The sequence below is a fragment of the Schistocerca cancellata genome, chromosome 11 (genome assembly GCF_023864275.1).
Source record: "Schistocerca cancellata isolate TAMUIC-IGC-003103 chromosome 11, iqSchCanc2.1, whole genome shotgun sequence".
Classification (NCBI taxonomy): domain Eukaryota; kingdom Metazoa; phylum Arthropoda; class Insecta; order Orthoptera; family Acrididae; genus Schistocerca; species Schistocerca cancellata.
This window is the reverse complement of record NC_064636.1, coordinates 120,688,812-120,708,770: the sequence shown is the minus strand read 5'-3', so window position 1 is coordinate 120,708,770 and position 19,959 is coordinate 120,688,812. Positions and strand designations below refer to the sequence as shown.

The window sequence follows — 19,959 nt, the reverse complement described above, 5'->3', positions numbered from 1 at the left end:
TGATGAATAAAAACTCTGGGCTCCAGCTACCAGAATAGCTTTTTGGTCAGAAGTACATTCGGAAAAGACCATGCTTACATGGCCTTAACTGGATGGAAAAGCTGTGATTGTGTTTCAGTTTGTGAACAAGATGAAAATTCAAATAAATAAGAAAAAAAAAGTTTCTGCAGGCCATACAGTCTGAGCAATCGAAGCGGCGGTCGCTCGGCCAGTTGTTTCTGTACTGCAGCTACGGACCAATCATCGAACTGAAATCAGGCGGAAACGGAACCAGAAGCACTGATTCGGGCTCAGACGACAAAACACCGTTAAAGTCATGAGAGGTAAAGTCAGTCAGAAGACCAGGAGAACAGTTTTTACTGCACACGTGGCATGTCGACGGTTTGCAAAACAGTTCGCGCGACTAACAACTTTGCGTCACTCACTGTAATAAGTGGTACTGATTTTAGAAATTCAAATGTTCAGAAATACTTGTTTTCTGTTATAGTAAGCTACTTGTGGAAAGCTGGTAATGTCTCATGTAGCGAAGTATCAGTAGTTTTACAGGATCACACTTCCTTGACTCTTATGCAGTATATTGCTGCATCTATTTTCAATAAACTACAACAAGTATTGCCGGCTGATGTAGCCGAGCGGTTCTAGGCGCTTCAGTCTGGAACCGCGCGGCCGCAACGGTCGCAGATTCGAATCCTGCCTCGGGCATGGATGTGTGTGCTGTCCTTATGTTAGTTAGGTATAAGTAGTTCTAAGTTCTAGGGGACTGATGACCTCAGATGTTCAGTCCCATAGCGCTCAGAGCCATTTGAACCATTTTACAACAAGAATTCAAAAATCTTAGCAGTAATCGACGCGCTTTCAAATCGAAACTGAAGAGTTTTCTCATGGGTCAATCCCATTCTGTCGAGGAGCTCCTTGAATAATTAAGCTGATTCCTGTGTTATATTGTTCATGGAGTTTATATAAACTAATGTGTTGTCTTTATTGGGTTCATAAACATTTTATTTTATCTGTTATTACTTTTATGCTGTAATTTCGTGTACTGACACGTTCCATGACCTTGGAGATTTACTCTTCAATTTGCTCTACGGAACTAGACGTGTAAATTAATTATAAAATATACACTGTTGACGTAATTTGCAAATGTGACTAGATTTAAGAAGCGCACACAAAAAACATAAGATGTATCATTCTGAGATAATATTTTGTGAACATTCGTTTAATTTATGCTTCTATTCTTACACTTCATCACTATTCATTTAGTTCCACTACCAACCAACAAAGTTAACTGCTGTTAAATGACGATTTTGAATAGCATTCAGTTTTGTGAGTTGCTCGTGTATGTCATAGTTACGGAAATTAAATAAGCGAATGACTCCCACCGTTTTACTATGCTATCACTGGTGCTGTTCTCGGAGTCGGTAATGGTGGAAGGATAGGACCCTGCCACGTAAATGATCGACGAAATGTTCATTAGGCTAATACAGTTACTGCATTGAACACTCTTACTCAATTAAGAAAAACTCCTACGCTGGCAAGCCTCGTACAGCCTACAGATGATGCCAGTCGCATCATTCATTGATGAGTTGCTGCTGGTGCGACGGAAGGCATTGTTCGTTGGCAGCGTGTGGCAACAGTGGTGAGTGGTACACAGCTTTAACCTGAGCTGGTGCTTGATTTGTGAAAATGAGGTTCCGACACTGTGATCTTCCAGGGTGGGAATGAGGGGTGTGTTTGTGAAATTTACACTTCTTAAAACCTTATTTCAACTCTTTTATCTGCATTTAAAACGTTCCAGTACAACATCTGTACTCGTAAAAAATTAAAATTATTTTGTAACACATCTCAAAATCTTCAGTTCCGATTTTTTTCTTTTCTTTTTACTGAGACACCAGTATCGTCACAAATGAAACACTTATATTGCTGAAAGTAGGTCGTAACAGATACACAATGTAGGACGTTAGCCATGTAGCTCTCCAGTGTTCACATTTCCACTGCTGTGTTTGAATGCACTACAAGTCCTCCAAACATGCAGTAGCTGCCTGCAAGTACTGATAAGAGCAGCGCCGTACGTCACACTTCCTGCAGATAAATAAGCAGACAGCTGGGCGCGGCAGCAAGTAAGCCCGCTCAGTAGCGTAATGGCGGCGCCGGAAGCTGAGTTTTCGTGCGGATCGCGCTCTGTTATAACTAGAGCGCGATGCTCCGCGGCCTAGCGGCGGCCGAGCGGCGGCCGAGCGAAACTCGTTCAAGGTCACCCGCCTATAGGGCGGAGCACACAGCCATGTTTAACTATGTTTTTCGTAAAAGCTTATCTTTTAAATCTAATTATTTATTCTTTAATAATTATTATCAATCTATGGGTTGCAGGGGTTACGACCCCTGGGGAGGTGGGTGGGTGTTCATGCATGGCTGTGTGCTCCGCCTTATGGGTGGGTGACCTTGAACGAGCTTCGCTCGGCCGCCGCTAGGCCACGGAGTATCGCGCTCTAGTTTTAACAGAGCGCGATCCGCACGAAAACTCAGCTTCCGGTGCCGCCATTACGCTACTGAGCGGGCTTACTTGCTGCCGCGCCCAGCTGTCTGCTTATTTATCTGCAGGAAGTGTGACGTACGGCGCTGCTCTTATCAGTACTTGCAGGCAGCTACTGCATGTTTGGAGGACTTGTAGTGCTCGTATATAACGAAGCTGCAGCACTTGATTTAACTCGAGGCAACTGCATATTTTACACAGCCATGCAGCGTTGTTGTTTATGATTAATGATTATAATTATATCTTTGTCTATGTTATTGCTGCAGGAGTTCTTACTCCTGGGGAGGTGGGTGGGTTATCTCTATTTTAGTTTATAATTTAATACATACTACTACATATTGATCTTGCTAAAATCTGAGAAGCGATTCTTTTTAGTGTTTTAGCTCTCAGGGGCACTCTGGGATGCTCCCTGGGTCACTTTGTAATATTGTAACACATCTCAAAATCTTCATTTCCGATTTTTTTCTTTTTTTTTTTTTTTACTGAGACACCAGTATCGTCACAAATGAAACACTTATCTTGCTGAAAGTAGGTCGTAACAGATACACAATGTAGGACGTTAGCCATGTAGCTCTCCAGTGTTCACATTTCCACTGCTGTGTTTGAATGCAAGAAGACTGACAGTGGTTACTGTCACACAGTCCACGTGTGGGTGTAGATACGGCCCGTTACTCGCAGCGCTGCAGGAACAATGGAGTGGCTGTACTACGGCCACCAGAGAAGTGGCCGCGTATGTAATGTGTGTATGCATGTATGTATGTATGTATGTACGTTATTATTACACGAAAACGCCGACAGCCAGATGGCGTCGCTAAACAACGATGTCGTGTGTCTGTAATAATATAAAGAACTGAAATGTAACAAAATCTCTACTAGATTTACGTTATAAGCAATGTAGGAGCCCGCAGCTCGTGGTCGTGCGGTAGCGTTCTCGCTTCCCCCGCCCGGGTTCCCGGGTTCGATTCCCGGCGGGGTCAGGGATTTTCTCTGCCTCGTGATGGCTGGGTGTTGTGTGATGTCCTTAGGTTAGTTAGGTTTAAGTAGTTCTAAGTTCTAGGGGACTGATGACCATAGATGTTAAGTGCCATAGTGCTCAGAGCCAAATGTATGAAACTATGTTCGGTTTCCACAGTCTTCAGTAACCAATACACTGAATTTCAGCTGTTCGTTAAGCAGCACAAAACGAGGACACGCTAAAAGAGAAGGAACGTAATGTGGTCTCAACAGAAACCAGTGCAGAACAGGAAGGTATGTGCAGTACTGGTGGTCACGCGTAGTACACAAGTGTGCGGACCGGCCGCCACCGGCGGAGTGCGTCTCCCTGAGGCAGCCGCCACCGGCTGTCTGGTCCTCTGACAGTGCGTGTGCCTGTGGCGTCCACCGCAGCACTGATTGTTCCCCAGGGGATTCTGAGTAATACATTCTGTTAAAGGAAGACATCTCCTAAACTCTAACATCACTACTTGATCAAGGAGTTACATTCTTATAAATTTCCATAGTTAGTTTGATCTTAAAATTTACGTAGTCCGTAAAACTTAATTTTTAGGAGAGATGTAGCTACTGTCTCCTTTCTACCTGGTACACTTCACGTCGCACAGTGCCACGTGAGAATTGTCTCCAACTCATAGAAACTGCCTTTATGGGTAAAAACAGGGTCAAGTCGTATTTCTAGGCTAGACCAAGTGTGCAAGAAGCTGGTGACATAGTCATTTATTGCTACATTTTAACTGTGCCACGTGTATCAAACGTTGTTATATGGAACGTGTTTATGGAGAGGCGGAGTACAGACGATTTTCATAATTTCATATGTTTACTCTTTTTAAAGTGTAAAGGATTCTTTTGGTTATTTCAAAATGCAGGAGAACGTATGACGTAATTTTATTGAGGTCATTTACGAGTCATCAGTTCACCTTGGTACCAGGTGATGGAATGGAAACGAATAGAAAGTATTTGTTTGCTCAGAGTAGTCCTCTTATGTAAAAGCTGATATTCTACCATTAGAAAAGGAAGGACATAAGTACAACAAATGGCAATTAGCATAATTTGGAGTACACTTTGACTATTTAGAATTACCCGCTAAGGGCAAGAGTTTGTCAAAGTAAAAATGGAGCAGTCGTAGCTGTAGAAGCGTGTCTATACTCTGGCAACCCGTTAACAGCGTCAGTGAACTGCAACCGGCGTGTCACAGTACAGAACCGCTTCACATCGAGGTGAACTTACGGCGTGATCGCAACATGTTCACTTTTTGTATGTTTCTAAATTTGTCAGACATTAATCAGTTTCTATACAGGGAACAGTTTCGAAGTGTGTTGTGAAATTTAATTTGTCGTTATTGTGGTTGATGAGAATCTAGAATGTGTTGTAACCAAAAGTAAACTGTGAACTCTGCAGTTTAGCTTATGCCATTGTAAAACTTGCTGTCGCTTTCAGTTTCTGAAGCATCCTATAGATAAACATCTCACGTCCATTTGTGTTTTGACCAGTGTCGTTAGACGTGGCGGGATAGCTCATCCGGGAAAAGTTAGGGTAATGGTTGAAGCGTCTGATCGCGTGACAACTAGGCGTGTAGATCGCCATAGCGAAATGGCGGACTGCCAGTGGGAGGCTCGACAGAGGCTCTGAGCAGCTGACACAAGTGCCGCCACACCAGCGGAAAAGTGCTGCCTGTCAGGGGGAGGAGGGAGGGGGGGGGCGATGTGTGACCTTGATGTCGCAAGCATCCTCCGCCACGCACCGCGAAGTTTTCTGACGTGTGGAGATGTGGCTGCTTACTTATTTTTGCAAAACGCTCCATCACAATGTTAATTCGTCAGCACTTCACGGCAAGGCGATGATCAAGACCAAATAGAACGAAATAGGATTCTCTGGCTGACAGCATACAACTAGTCATTTCAATACATATCATTAACTTCATGTAGCTGAAAAACGTTGTTCTGTATCAATATTGGGACAAAAGAAAGAGTGTATACACCGTATGAGCTTTGCAAGTATAACAGTGATTTCTCCACTTTTAACAGATGATGCGATTTCTCGTTTCGGACAGTTTTAGCAGAACGGGTTTTTCGGCTGGCGAGCTTCACTCTTTTCCTCTTCTACACAACGTTCACTCCCACGAAAGTCCCTCTACTGTTCGTTGATGTGCGGTTCCTCAGCAGTCGGCATTGGGGCTCATCTCGACTCACGATGATGACGTTTACGATGATGACGATTACGATTATGACGATTACGATGATGACGATTACGATTATGACAGTTATGATGACAACAATGATTATGATAATGATGGCGACGATGATTATGATGATGGCGACGACGACGACGCCGAGTACGACGACAACGACGAGTACAACGACGACGACGACGACGAGGGCGACAACAACGAGGACGACAATGATGATTCAGTATCCTCATCTACTTGCTCTAGGTCTTCATCTTCTGCTTGTGACATGGGTGTGTGTGTGTGTTTGAACTATTGTTGTCGGTGTTGGCTCGCTGTCAATTCTGATGAAAACAGCCCTGTCACCGAGTTCTTAGCAGTAATTCACTCTGTCTTACACTCTCGTTCATATCGACTAGGACTAGGACTAGGGTCCCGCTGTACCATTTTGTGCCGTTGTTGATATTCTGACCAAAATCCTTGTCTTCAATTTTGCTTCACTGACCCCCACTGTATGTAGATTGCCCCTTAGGAGTTGCCATTTCAGATTTTCCAGCTTCCCTAGCACGCTAAAGCTTCTGACATGTCATGTACCAAATCATACAACATAAGCCTTTCGTTGTTTATTCAACCTTTTCTTATAGTCACCTACCCCTCCGAGAGGGGTTACAGGCCACACACATCCTTGTGGATACATGCAGTAAAAAAAAAAAAATGGTTCAAATGGCTCTGAGCACTATGGGACTTAACATCTATGGTCATCAGTCCCCTAGAACTTAGAACTACTTAAACCTAACTAACCTAAGGGCAGCACACAACACCCAGTCATCACGAGGCAGAGAAAATCCCTGACCCCGCCGGCAATCGAACCCGGGAACCCGGGCGTGGGAAGCGAGAACGCTACCGCACGTACATCCAGTCGAAACCGTTTATAGCGACATCGCTTTTAACAACTTGTTGGCTATAACACCGAAATCTAATGGTTTCATCTAAACCCTATGTGAACGCTACGTGTAGCAGGATTGCCCCAAGTTCCGGAAATCGGGGAATTTCGAACACGTAAAGATGTGGTTTCTGTGTCAGACGCAGCGGTTTTTCTGCCGAGAGCTGACGCACCGCCACTGGCCGGGCGCCGCCGAGTATGCGAGCCGTTCCCTCGTTGCTCACTCTGACGGCTTCTGCCGTCGGCTTGCGGCCAGTGCTGCCACCACTTCTTACCGCTAGCCTAGCAGCTGCCGGCGAGAGGCAGGGAGGCGCGGATAATGCTTTGTCTCGGTCTGATTCTCGAGGGAATGAAGACGGAGCGGCTGCACATGGCGGTCATGTGTGCATGAGTTGTGCGGGTGATTGTGTGAATGTGTGTGTAATCTAGTTTCATGACAAAGGCTGCGGCAGAAAACTTAGTTGTGAGAGCGTGATTGTTTTACGGGCCTGTACGCGGCTCGGCAATCATCTTTACAGTGAGTTGTTACCTGTCGTCATTAGTATTGGTCTCAAGAGTATTTGCGCAAGTTACCTGTTGCACGGATTGAACACCGCGGTCTCATTTCATCAACACGGTGTCTGTGACACGTGACTAACCGGCCACACGAGTGGCCGATCTGAAGTCCACCGCCTCCCGCTAATGTGCGGGTGCCGCCCTGCTGGTCTCTGCCGGGTCAGTCTGTGTGTGGCGTGATGCGGCGGTGCTCCTCGGCAGGCCAGAGGCCACGGGCGATTCATCTGAGGAACTGCCACTGTCTCACAGCGTACAGTGCGGCGTTTCGTACACACTGGCACTTTGAAAGTAGTTTACATGTTAGAAAGTATGGACGATGAGAAGAAGAAAATTGTGACAGTCGCTGGCGGTTTGTAAACTATCTATTCATATATTTCTCAAAACAAAAATGGAACAATACCTGTAAAGTAATAGACATAACACAGTGGGTAATAGCTGGACGGAGTGGCCTAGCGGTTCTAGGCGCTGCAGCCTGGATCCGCGCGACCGCTGCGGTCGCAGGTTCGAGTCCTGCCTCGGGCATGGATGTTTGTGATGTCCTTAGGTTAGTTAGGTTTAAGTAGTTCTAAGTTCTAGGGGACTTAGGACCTCAGCAGTTGAGTCCCATAGTGCTCAGTGCCATTTAAAGGTAAAGCAACTCATTAAAAAGTAACAACACTAACTTTTCTATGGTCATAAAGAACTACAAAATTAAATCCCAATGTGTTACTTTTTCAAAGAAGAGAGATTGACTAATTGTATTCGTGATTGATGTCTTCTGGTCACACGTGTTCAGTATTTCCAATGTTTCAGTTAAGTTCGTCACATCTGTGAAACATTTTAACGAGAAACACATGAGGAAGTGTAAGTCTTCCTGCAGTTTATGTACAAAATACTGTCTTTCCATTTTAGTACGGCTGATTAAATTTTGTGACACAGTAACTGAGGCGGAGGTGTGTCCTTCCTGGCTGCTGCACCGCACATCACTCACTGCAAGTTCTAAAAGTGCTCAACACTTTATCTTCTCGTTCGCTGTCCACGAGCATGTTCGATTCGTGTGAACAATTTAGATTGCTGCTCCTTCTTTCTTCACTTAAAGGTTTCTGCATTTTGATGGCATTTTATTGCTGTACGTACTGCACAAACGTAAGAAAAATTCCTCCTCAGCCCCTCTCCACAAATACTGCATTGCAAAAACTGTACGTGCTCCGTATCTCTGCTACTTTTTCTAAGGTCAACTCTAGGAGTGCTTAAAATTTACAGACATGAAATTTTTATCAAAAACCAAAGTTAAAAACCGGTTTGTGCGACTGACGACTGTAGCTACCGTAAACCCTCGGTCCGTTCTACGTCGTTATAGCCGGTTTCGACTGAATGTTGTCTCTGATGCGGTGTACAGTCTATTGACACACAAATCAAAGAGTTTTGCGCTCAGTTCAGACATTCGCTGGAACAAGCCAGAAGGCCATCTCGCAAAAAAGACTAACAAAAAACGATCGTAAAGATTTCGTTCTTCTTTCCATCTCATGTTCTGTTTTTTTTTCCAACGGTAACATTGCTTCTTTTATATAATCGCAGTTATCTTTTTCCAACAAATACCTACTTTCTCTTACAAATTTTTGCAATGACAAAATGTTTTATCACCTATCACAAAGGGTTCCCATTGCCTTCTGCATCCTCATGCCGTTGATCATTACGGATTCTTCGGCCTTTTTGAAGCAGTTTCGCAACTCAGGGGCTCTGCCCCCTCTTCTGCTCTCTTTGACAAGGCGCCTGGTGGAACGAGTGTGCCTTTTTATGCTGTAAGTCTTCGGTCACCATTGCTGATGGTTTTCATCCTAAATTTAATCAGTGACGAGGCTGGGACCGTAGACCAAGGAGGTCTCGGTTGTTAGTCAAATACGCTAGGCGTAGAACATGGGTGCAGTAATCTACACACACACACACGGAGAGGAGAGAGAGAGAGAGACAGAGAGAGAGAAGAGAGAGAGAGTCGCTCCCAACAGCACCAAATGTAAACTAAAAAGGGACGCATCCTCCAGTAACAAAACAAACTACACGAAATGCCGTAAGGAGGTAGCGAAAGGGGTGGTGCAGATCGTCCACCCTCCTCCTCCCCCCCCCCCACCATCGCTTAAACGAAAGTACGTAGGACGTAGTTCCCATGTAGTGAAATTGAAAGATATTTTGATTTTCAATCACACGTCGAAAAAGGGATAAGCCCTGTCAGCAGTCAATAAGTCCAAAGATGCATTTGAGCGGTCGACACATACGTAGCGCTATCAGCTACCACCCTTCGCTCTTTTAGCCAAAACCAGTTGTTAGCCTTGCCTGAGTTCGGTTTTCTTAGACAGCTCAGTTGTTAATTGCAGTTGAATTTAATGTTAAGTGTTAGCGTTCATTGTTTTCCTGCTGTTGTGACAGTTTCTAATTATAAACAAGTTTGTAACAGGAAAGAAGAGGCAAATGGATTTTCATTCGTCAGACAGCGTTATACTAACTTAAAGAGTATGTACGCACTACTGTAATAGCGTAATTACCTACCTATAGCAGTTCTGTGTTAGCACTGGAGTTGTTATTTGGAAGCGTGTAGATCTTTGGGGTTGCAATATGTCAGTATTTCACAAGGCTGCGGAGCGGCAAATATCGTAGAAAATAACATTAAATTAAAACCAGCGCGTACAAATTCATCTGTGTAGCCCAAAAATCGCGTTGGTCAAGAAAAATATCGCCTAAAGGGCGATGGCTGTATTAATTAAAACAAATTGCTCAGTATTGTCTCATTAGTAGAAGAAATGGGAAAATATCACCCAGTCCGGTCACCTGGATGGTATCAGTTATGAAAATCAGTTCCGACACGAAACTTTTTTGGAGGGGGCCTGCGGAGAACGGAAGGGTTGCACGATGACGGCGCATTCTGTAGTTTGCTCCTTTCTAAACGCGGGCTCCTTGAATTCCTCCGAGCCGGCAGCGCCCTTCATCCCTCCCTCACGCTTTCGTCCGAAATCCATTTATGCTCCTGAAACACCATAGTAACCGAAGCCAGCAATTATATGCACAGTTAAATCTTAAAAATATGCACTCATTCATGCACTGTTAAATGACTAAACACACACGTGTAAAGGAAAAACAAGCTATGTCCGAATTTAATCTTTTGTTGTGATGCATTTTATATTGTTTTAAAACAATGTACAACAACCGGTTTTTCTGAATTCTCCACCAACTTCGGATACCTCTGCGTGTCGAGCCGCTGAGCTAGCAATGTTCAAATGTTAAAATGTGTGTGAAATCTTATGGGACTTAACTGCTAAGGTCATCAGTCCCTAATCTTACACTCTACTTAACCTAAATTATCCGAAGGACAAACGCACACATCCAAGCCCGAGGGAGGACTCGAACCTCCACCGGGACCAGCCGCACAGTCCATGACTGCAGCGCCCGAGACCACTGGGCCAATCCCACGTGGCGAGCTAGCAGTCCCTGGATTCGGGAGGCGTGGTGGTTTGAATCCATTCGCCGTCAACGGTGAAAGTGATTTTTCAGTGAATTCCCGTTTTCAGTTTAGGCAAGTGTCTGCCTTGGCTCCTTACTATAGGCCACAGCCAATTGCTCCGAATGCCTTTCTTTCCTGACAGAGTCCGATTCCCTTGTAGACGCAGCGCATCTGTATAAATGAAAAGAACTGCATCGAAGGCATGCCAAGTACCTCTTCGGAGACTTCCTTCACTGAAAGCCACATGAGAAATAAATGATAATCCAAATGCTCCTTATCTAGTCTCACGCATCTGTCTGCTGCGTTGCTCTTCAATGCAGAAAATGGTCTCTCTTACATTGCAAGAAGTGACAGATGCAAACTTATATGAGGAAATTTGGGAAAGCGTGAGGCAAAATAATTCCAAATCGTTTGCATTTTCGCCGCCACAAATTATTCTGCCTTCTATCTCGAACATAGCTCTCTATGTTCCCTTACACTCACTAAGGGAGCTCACCTGCTCGTCGGCAGTAACTCGCTCCACATTTATAGTCACTGCAGGGCTCGGCCAGAAATGAAAGTGACATAAATGGGGGCTGCAGAGTGCAGGTTTTTTGGCGCGGGTCGGACGAGGAATGAGCCATTTATGTCAGCACATCTCCCAGCCAGCAGTTGGTGCACCAGAGAGAATTCAGAGTGGTAATCCGAGGGTCCTGGGGTCGAGCCTCTACGCGCAATCTCTTTAGCTTTTTTCCATTTTCTATACCACTTACACTGCAAACAAACCTGAATAATACTCCAGAGACTTTATCTATTAATATTTCAATGAAAGGCATGAAAACGAATGGGATGGCAGAATTTGGGATTGGAAACATCAGCGCTAGTTGAAAAGTAATCCCTCCGAAATTCTGTTATCTGAAAACTCTAAAAGCGCTTTAAATAAATCATACCTTACCTTCCTTTTTTATCTTTCATGTCTACGTGTCTATTAATCAACATAGCCACCCTTGTGAAGAATACATTCCTCCCAACTACAGAGCAGTTTCTCGACGCCGTCACTGTAAAATGTATGACTTTGTTGACGAATCGACAACCTCACCTCTCCACGCACCGCTTCACCACCACCAGAGCGAAGTCCTCGAGGCGTTTCTTTAAGGTTCAGGAGCACATGAAAATTGTCGTGGACCAAGTCGGGACTGTACGGAGGATGATGGACGGCAGTGGACCCAGGGCCTCAGGGGGTGGGAGATGCCGCGGCGCCCCGTGTGAGGTCTGGCTGTGTCACGTGGAGGGAGGGGGCGCTCAGTGTGTGGGCGGACTCTGCTGCGGCCGGGAACTGAAGTACAGCACACCGTCTCTCACGCTCTAATATAATTACGTTGCACAGCGCCATGTCACTCGCTACAAATCAGAGCCCTCTAGCGGCACACGGTTGTAACATGCGCCAGCGAAGCGGTGAAGTGACAGAGTAACGTGCTCGACGTGTAATACCACAGCCGACATTGGGAACAGATGAAAAAAATCGGAGGCTCTACTTTTCAGCATGGTTTCGCAAACTTCCTGGAAGGAATTGTAAGGTGTGTATGAGAACTTCGTATGTAAAATTATACACTTTCAACATTTTACAGTTGACGATTTACACATGGTCGCGTGATACTCATGTTAACAACAGGGAAAGCAGTGATATTCTTGGCGTCTTACACACGCTACAAACACTGAATTTTGATAATTACATGCTTGTATTAAGGATTCCAGAGAAAAACAGACTTGATTTAGATACATAAAAGGTTGTGCCTCAGTACATAGCTCGGCAGGAAACCACACGCAACGCACCTTTCCGCCGAATATTCGCAAGGATAGCTGGTGATGTAGAATGGAATATATTTTGATGCAGTCTTCTTTGGATGTGATTTCCCTTTCTCTCACGATGAGATGAACGGCTGTGAAGCTTTTTGATGAAATCCTGTGCTCACTTTAAACACTGCCCGACGGCGATCGTTTAGCTAGAAAAATCTCGTCGTTTATATGTGGATTTGTTGTTCCTTCCATTTTATGAAATTGGTAACATATACCATATATTGACTATTATTTTGCTTTATTTGAAGTGTAAATAGCGCGGAGGAAAAGAAAGATATTTATGGAATATTCTGTTGGTTCATGAACGAAGATAGACCCAATGCTGACTTCATTACACACTATTAATGTTCCGCAATACAATAATGTGAAAGACCAATACCATGTTAAAGCTGTACGGAATGTTAAAAGAATTCCACAGAAGGACTCGTAGCCACTATCCGGAGATTATCGTTCTGGACTGTTCCCCCTGCGCTAACCCACCGCCTGGGAAGGAGGTTAACGTAAATGGCTCGCGCAGCCACGTCGCAGTTCGCTTGACCGTATAGAGCTGCTACGTCGCTAATTTTCATTTGCGACCAAGCACTGCGCATACCACAGGTATGGGACGATGCTGCCATTGACAGGTAGCCACTGCATTCCCTGTCAGTGAGTTCTGTGTGTGTGTGTGTGTGTGTGTGTGTGTGTGTGTGAGGTTGGGTGGTTGAAATGGCTCCGAGCACTATGGGACTTACCTTCTAAGGTCATCAGTCCCCTAGAACTTAGAACTACTTAAACCTAACTATCCTAAGGACATGACACACATCAATGCCCGAGGCAGCATTCGAACCTGCGACCGTAGCGGTCGCACGGTTCCAAACTGAACCGCTCGGCCACACTCTCCGGCTGTGTGTGTGTGTGTGTGTGTGTGTGTGTTTGTGTGTGTGTGTGTGTGTGTGTGTGTACAGCAGGCAGCAGGGGCGGCCGCCCCCTCCCCCCCCCCCCTCCAGATGGCTGCCTGCGACAGCTTCGCAGTCGTGGTGTTCCAGCTTTGCAGCAGTCTCACTGGCTCCTGTCCCGCACCCACTGTGTAATTCCTTGCTGTCTGCTGTGTATTCGACCACCCTTTTAACCTTCCAGAAGTGGAAAAGTGTGTTTGCTTCTGCTGAAAGAGGTCAGTGTAACAAACTGTCGCAAGTGTACCCTAGACATCGCGTAAAACTAGCGAGATGTGTAGTTTCCTTACTTCGAATCTAATTTGTATAGTCTGTCATGATAAGGGTTTTTGTTCACTTGTGTATTGAATGGATTTACGCTGTTGTCGTTCGGAAAAGTGCAGGACTGCTGGTCTGGAACCGTGTCTCAGGTGCACAGAGGTCAGATGGTGGGTGCCGCGTTACGTACTGTGCCTTACACACGTTGTCAAAACAGGTCAGGACTATAGAATGACTCATACTGTGGAGGAGTAGAAGTGTAAAACCAAAACGTTAAGAGAACCCACAGTCTATCAGTTTACTCCCTTGCAAACCTTCCAGTGTTTCAGATACGCGTGCGCGCAGCTTGTCTCGCTCTAATCACGATCCTAGGTCGAAGCGTTAGCTGTACAAGTGTAGAAAAAAACAAAAAAAAAAAACATCGAACATAAACTAACCCGTCAGATAGAATGACTTTGGCTCCATGAAGGAAGTCTTACGAGATGGACTAAAATGGTATAAACTGGTATAATACCTGCTAGACATCTATCAGTAATACTTTCATTTGTGTGTGATGTCTGTGTAACAGAATCATTTGGAACTAGAAATATGTGCCACACGGCATTAAACGGCAAGGTCCCGTGCTAATAAAGAAGTATTATTACCTTCAGTATACTAATCAAAACATTCTCACGTCCAGTCGGTGAACTGGGTCCTGAGTTACAGCAGTAGTGTTCCTGAGCAGGCATAACACGTCACTGGAAATTGTGAGATACTGAATCAGAAAATTCTCATCAGTCGCAGGTTTGCGAGTTCTGAAACACAGTGTTGAAGAAGGAGTGATCTGACACTGAGATAGAAAGAATTTGTTACGTGTGTCATTTTCTGCTGTCATGTAAATTTCGCATGAGGAAAACAAGGATTAAAATTGCACGGGATGAAACCAACGTCTTTTTAATGATAAGTGGTTGTGTGTGTGTGTGTGTGCAACCACTGTTTGGTGGTGGATCTCCAATCTCCATGTCTCTGATTCCTTCATTTCTGCTGTGCAGCTGCAGTTGAATCTTCCATAATTTCAGTGAGTTCATGTGGTGTTCCTCTGCCTACTTTCACATTCACAGATTCGTCTGTTATTGTTTTCAGGGGTCTTATACGTCTCAGCAGATAAGCGAATTAGCATTCCTCTTCAGATTCTGTTTTGTCTGCAGCTGTAGGAGGTGGTTACAACGTCGACGTTTTAAACTACAAGCACAAAGACATACAGTTGCGTGGGTAAAATTCTCACATGTTCATATGTTCATTTACAGCTTGTTGTAGACTGATAATGTGGTGCAAGTATTGCCTCGCTGCCTCTGTGAGGCTTCGACGGCAGTCTTCCAGTCTCGATGGTGCCTCCTCTATCCAGTTCGCTGCGTCTGTCGACGATTAACCAGTCACAGATGAACACGTTAGTCTGTCTTGAGTATGTAGCCGCTAGTGGCGGCTTCTGTTTGCATATGTGGTACCCGCTGTCCTCCAGTCTGGAGGCACTCGGCTGTCGCTGGAGCAGCGTGGTGCGTGTGTGCTTAGTGCAAACATCAGCAGTCCCATTCATTTCTTGTTTTTTTCCTTTTTTTAAATCCAAAGTGACTTTCTGAAATCGTGGCTTCACATTTTTGAGGAAATAAAATCATTATATCTGCTGGTTGGACAACTACACCAAACGCTCTGTAATTTCTCCCTTTTAAAGTCATTATTGTTTCTGTGATTGGAAATTAAAATGTTTCTTTCAAGATGTATGGATAGTTTTCCTCGTTCACTTATATAACACACGCAGAAGATCTTACATTCTGCGTGGTGTCTGTTTGTTCTATATCGTGTCTCCCTACCACTTTCGCGCAAAGACGCTCTGAGCGTGTTTTTTTAGGGAATTGACTAGTTTGAACCTGGGACCTGTTGCTGGTAAGGAGACGCCAGACCACACATGACATATATATATAACCAAATACTTAATGATTTCAGCGTCAGCTCCACTGCACTTCCTGTAAAAGAATCTTAATACTAACTAAATTTAGTGGAAGGGGTTCAATGCCTTCCTATTTTTAGTTAGCTGGTAAAATAACGTCGAAAAAGCAGTTAAGTTTACCATTGGAAATTTTATTCTACTCACAAAACATTGTTTATAAATTGCACTATTGATAAAAGGAAATGTTTTAATACAGGATGGTAAAGACCAACTGCATTCAACAAAAATGTGAACGAATATTCCCTGAATGGGTTTTCACGTTTTACAATGGATCAAAGGATGAACTATGCCATATCACATCTATAATCTAGGTTTAAATTAAGTTTCACAAAAGAGAAAACTATCAAAATGGTCTACAGTGACCCTCAATTATCTTTAATTACTTATCTAACTTGTCGTAAATTACGGTGGCTGATGTGGCTTCTCAATAACTATATAACAGAAAAATCATCGCGTTTCAGATTTTTACTTCAAGTGGCAAATGTGAACACCATGAGCTTTAATTGACGATCGATACTAGTATTACGCAAAAAGGGGGTGTAACAGATGAGACTTCTGCAGTTCTGAGTGAAGCTTTATGGGCTGTTATGTGGCATCGCGTGCGTTCATTACCTTGTCGGTGTTCGTCAGCGGGCGGCGGGCAGCACAGCTCCGCTCACCTCGCCGTCTCGGAAGCAACTCTCTCCTAACTTCTCCTTACTACAGTTTACCGAAGTTGGTTTAAAATAACTATCTGGCTGGGTTTTCATCTGACCAATCAGGGTCTCAATGTTAACCTTAAGCTCCACCTACAAAAATTCTGTCTATCCAATGAGAAACGTTATACTTTTCGTGGTGGGGCAATGTTTTTAAAGTTTGCAACGTAACAGAGACGCGAAAAAGTCTCACGCTAAAACTTACAGCTGGTGTGGTCCTTTTAGTGTTATCGTAAGATCTATACTGTTCTTCTGGAGGGCTCTAGCTTTTAACATGGGCTGGGGGTTGGTCCTAGCGGTTAGCTGGCGACGTGGGTGTCCGTCCCTTATCGTAGGGCCTTCTAGCTTAACATGGTTCTGCTCTCGGCTTCTGTTCTCGTTTCTCCCCTCGGAACTGCGTCTGTCTCACGGTGGGAAGGTACGACATGCATTTAGGCATTCTTGTGTTAGTCTGTGGTATTCCACAGTAGTCTGTGGTATTACTTTGGTTAATTTAATGTCACGATTTATTCGAAGCTATGTGACTACTACTGGATTTGCTTATCATGTCAGGGTTTTCATGGAAGGTGTAGGATTTGCCTGACACCTTACAAAGGTCAGCAGAAATATTGTCGGTACCTGGCCCATGTTAAATCCTCGACTCCTACAGAACTATTTCGAATTACTATTTTAAAATGGATTCTTCAGCGACTGTTACTAATGAAACATAGTAAATCCAATAAAGAAATAGTGATTTCCTGTCTTATTTTAGGAACAGTCTGGCTATCTAATGCTCACAGTCTACAGGGTGGTCCATTGATAGTGACCGGGCCAAATACCTAACGAAATAAGCGTCAAACAAAAAAACTACAAATGACAAAACTTATCTAGCTTGGAGGGGGAAACCAGATGGCACTATGGTTGGCCTGCTAGATGGCGCTGCCATAGGTCAAACGGATATCAATTGCGTTTTTTTAAATTCTTGTAGTACATAAAGAAGTATGAATGTTTTAGTAGGACCACTTTTTATCGCTTTTTGATAGATGACGGTGTAATGGTCGAAGAACATATGGTTCACAATTTTAGATGAACAGTTGGTAACAGGTAGGTTTTTTAAATTAAAATACAGAACGTAGGTACGTTTGAACATTTTATTTCGGTTGTAGCAATGTGATACATGTACCTCTGTGAACTTATCATTTCTCGGATCGCATGCTGTTACAGAGTGATTATCTGTAAATAGCGCATTAATGCATCTAGCGGGCCAACCATAGCGTCATCTGGTTTCCCCCTTCAAGCTAGACAAGTTTCGTTTTTTGTAGTTTTTTCATTTGACGCTTGTTTCGTGAGATCTTTGGCTCAGTCACTATCAATGGACCACCGTGTATGTATGTCAGGATAAGCAGGAACTGAGGACTCCTTCAGCGAAAATTAGACCTTGTAGTTGAGAAACTGTACGTACTGTTATCAGTACCATCTGCAATGCCGTGGTACTGTGACCTCAGTTACAATATGATAGTGTATGTGTTGCTTTAGAGGAAAGGATATTCCCTATAGCTGGCTCTGACATATTGTGTTGTGCTTGGTTGTTGCATGTTGTCCTATTGGACTATTTGAGAAGTGCAGAGAATGAGTTGCAGGCTGAGTAGGCCTGCTTCCCATAGGCAGAAACACCCTCCACGTTTTGGTACGTAGTTGATACCCAGTCTGAAACAACTCCTGCACTGCTACATGCACGACTGTTTGTTGAGTGACGAATAATACAGATTGCAGTCACTAAATAATATTGTTTTCTTCAATAACAGGAGAAGTAAAGAGAATATCTCAGTGGATAAAGTACTGCTACAGTTCTCTATAACCTTACTAGTATTTAGGTAGACGTCTATTTCGAATGATCTCGAGAACAAGTAACATTGCTCTGTAGAAAAGATCATGTAAATGAGGTCTCTGCCGATTCTGGACCTTTACGTCCAAATAAAATGTGCTGAACGAAAAGGTAGGTCTTGATAATTGTATTATTAAAGATTGGCAATTATTCGCAGATGGCATCAGTCTGAAAGAAAACATGTGTTAGTGCTGGAACTGACTGACGACCACATTAATCAACTGTCACTGGACACGGGTGTGTTTGTCGCTCATAGAAGTATCGATAGTCAACTGTAAGCTGAAAGGGCTGCTCGGTGGCGCCGTTTTGCAGAATCGTCCGCAATGGAAGCGGTTAAGGACATCACGGAGACGGCGGCCGTGGACCTGGGCGGCCACCTCGACGCAGGGGACGACGCCGTGGTGACGGTCGTGGCAGGCGGGACCGCCGCCGCTGCCACCACGACCACCACCACCACCACAACTTGCCAGACACCTGCTGCTGCGCGGCCCACGACTCCTCCACCTGATGAGGCCACTGTCTCTCGAATGCGGTGAGTTCCCTCACCACACACGCACACGTATACGCGAACGCACACGCACACAAACACAGGCGCGCGCGACCATTTTGTCGTACATAAGGGATAAATACAGAAAAGCAAAGTGTAAATGTTCAGTCTAGATTTAATAAGGTTCAGCAAAATGAACAAGGAATACAATCAGAACGTACAGCCAGGTGAATAATGAGCTGGTGTCTACAGGATTAGATCGTAGTATCACGAGAGAGTGGTTCATTAAGAATACATTGATAGGGAAAATAGTGAGTCATTGTCAACAGTTCATTGATTTATTCTCATCATAATCATCAAACCAATGCTAACAGTAATTTAGGTAACGTCACACACAGGAAATCTAGTGACAGGGAAATAGCACACTATGTGATCAAAAGTATCCGTAAACTTGTATGAAAATGACTTAAAAGGTCGTGGCGCTTTCCATCGGTAATGCTAGAAATCAATATGGTGTTGGCCCACCCTTAGCCTTGATAACCGCTTCTACTCTAGTAGGCATACGTTCAGTCAGGTGCTAGGAGGTTTTGTGGGGAATGTCAGCCCATTTTTCTTGGAGTGCTGCACTGGGGAGAGGTATCGATATCGGTTGGTCAGACCTGGCACAAAGTCGGCGTCCCAAAACATCCCACAGGTGTTCCATAGGATTCAGGTGAGGACTATGTGCAGGCCATTGCATTACAGGGATGTTGTTGTCGTGTAACAACTCCGCCACAGGCCGTGCATTGTGAACAGGTGCTAGATCGCGTTGCAAGATGCAATCGCCATCCCTGAATTGCTCTTCGACAGTGGGAAGCAAGAAGGTGCTCAAAATATCAATGTAGGCCTGTGCTGTGATAATGCCACGCAAAATGAGGGGTGCAAGCCCCCTCCATGAAAAACACAACCACACCCTAACACCACCGCCTCCAAATTTTACTGTTGGCCCTACACACGCAGGAAGATGACTTCACACGGCGTTCGCCATACCCACAGCCTGCCATCGTATCGCCACATTGTGTACAGTGATTCGTCACTCCACACAACGTTTTTCCACTGCCCAATCGTCCAAGGTTTACACTTCCTACACCAAGCGAGGCATCGTTTGGCATTTACCGGCGCGATGTTGGGCTTTGGAGCAGCTGCTCGACCATGAAATTCAAGTTCTCTCACCTCCTGCCTAACTGTGATAGTACTTACGGTGGAT

The 19,959-nt window shown here is 44.5% G+C and overlaps 1 protein-coding gene across 1 annotated transcript in view; it reads left to right on the top strand.

Annotated features, from left to right (window-relative positions):
* Positions 1-19,959, top strand: part of LOC126108891 (ankyrin repeat and protein kinase domain-containing protein 1-like) — a 107,657-nt gene that overhangs the window by 17,068 nt on the left and 70,630 nt on the right. Inside the window, exon 2 of the mRNA XM_049914257.1 lies at positions 18,539-18,758. Within this exon, the coding sequence (XP_049770214.1) occupies positions 18,550-18,758 (209 nt within the window). The 5' untranslated portion in view covers positions 18,539-18,549. The remainder of the gene's footprint in view (positions 1-18,538; positions 18,759-19,959) is intronic.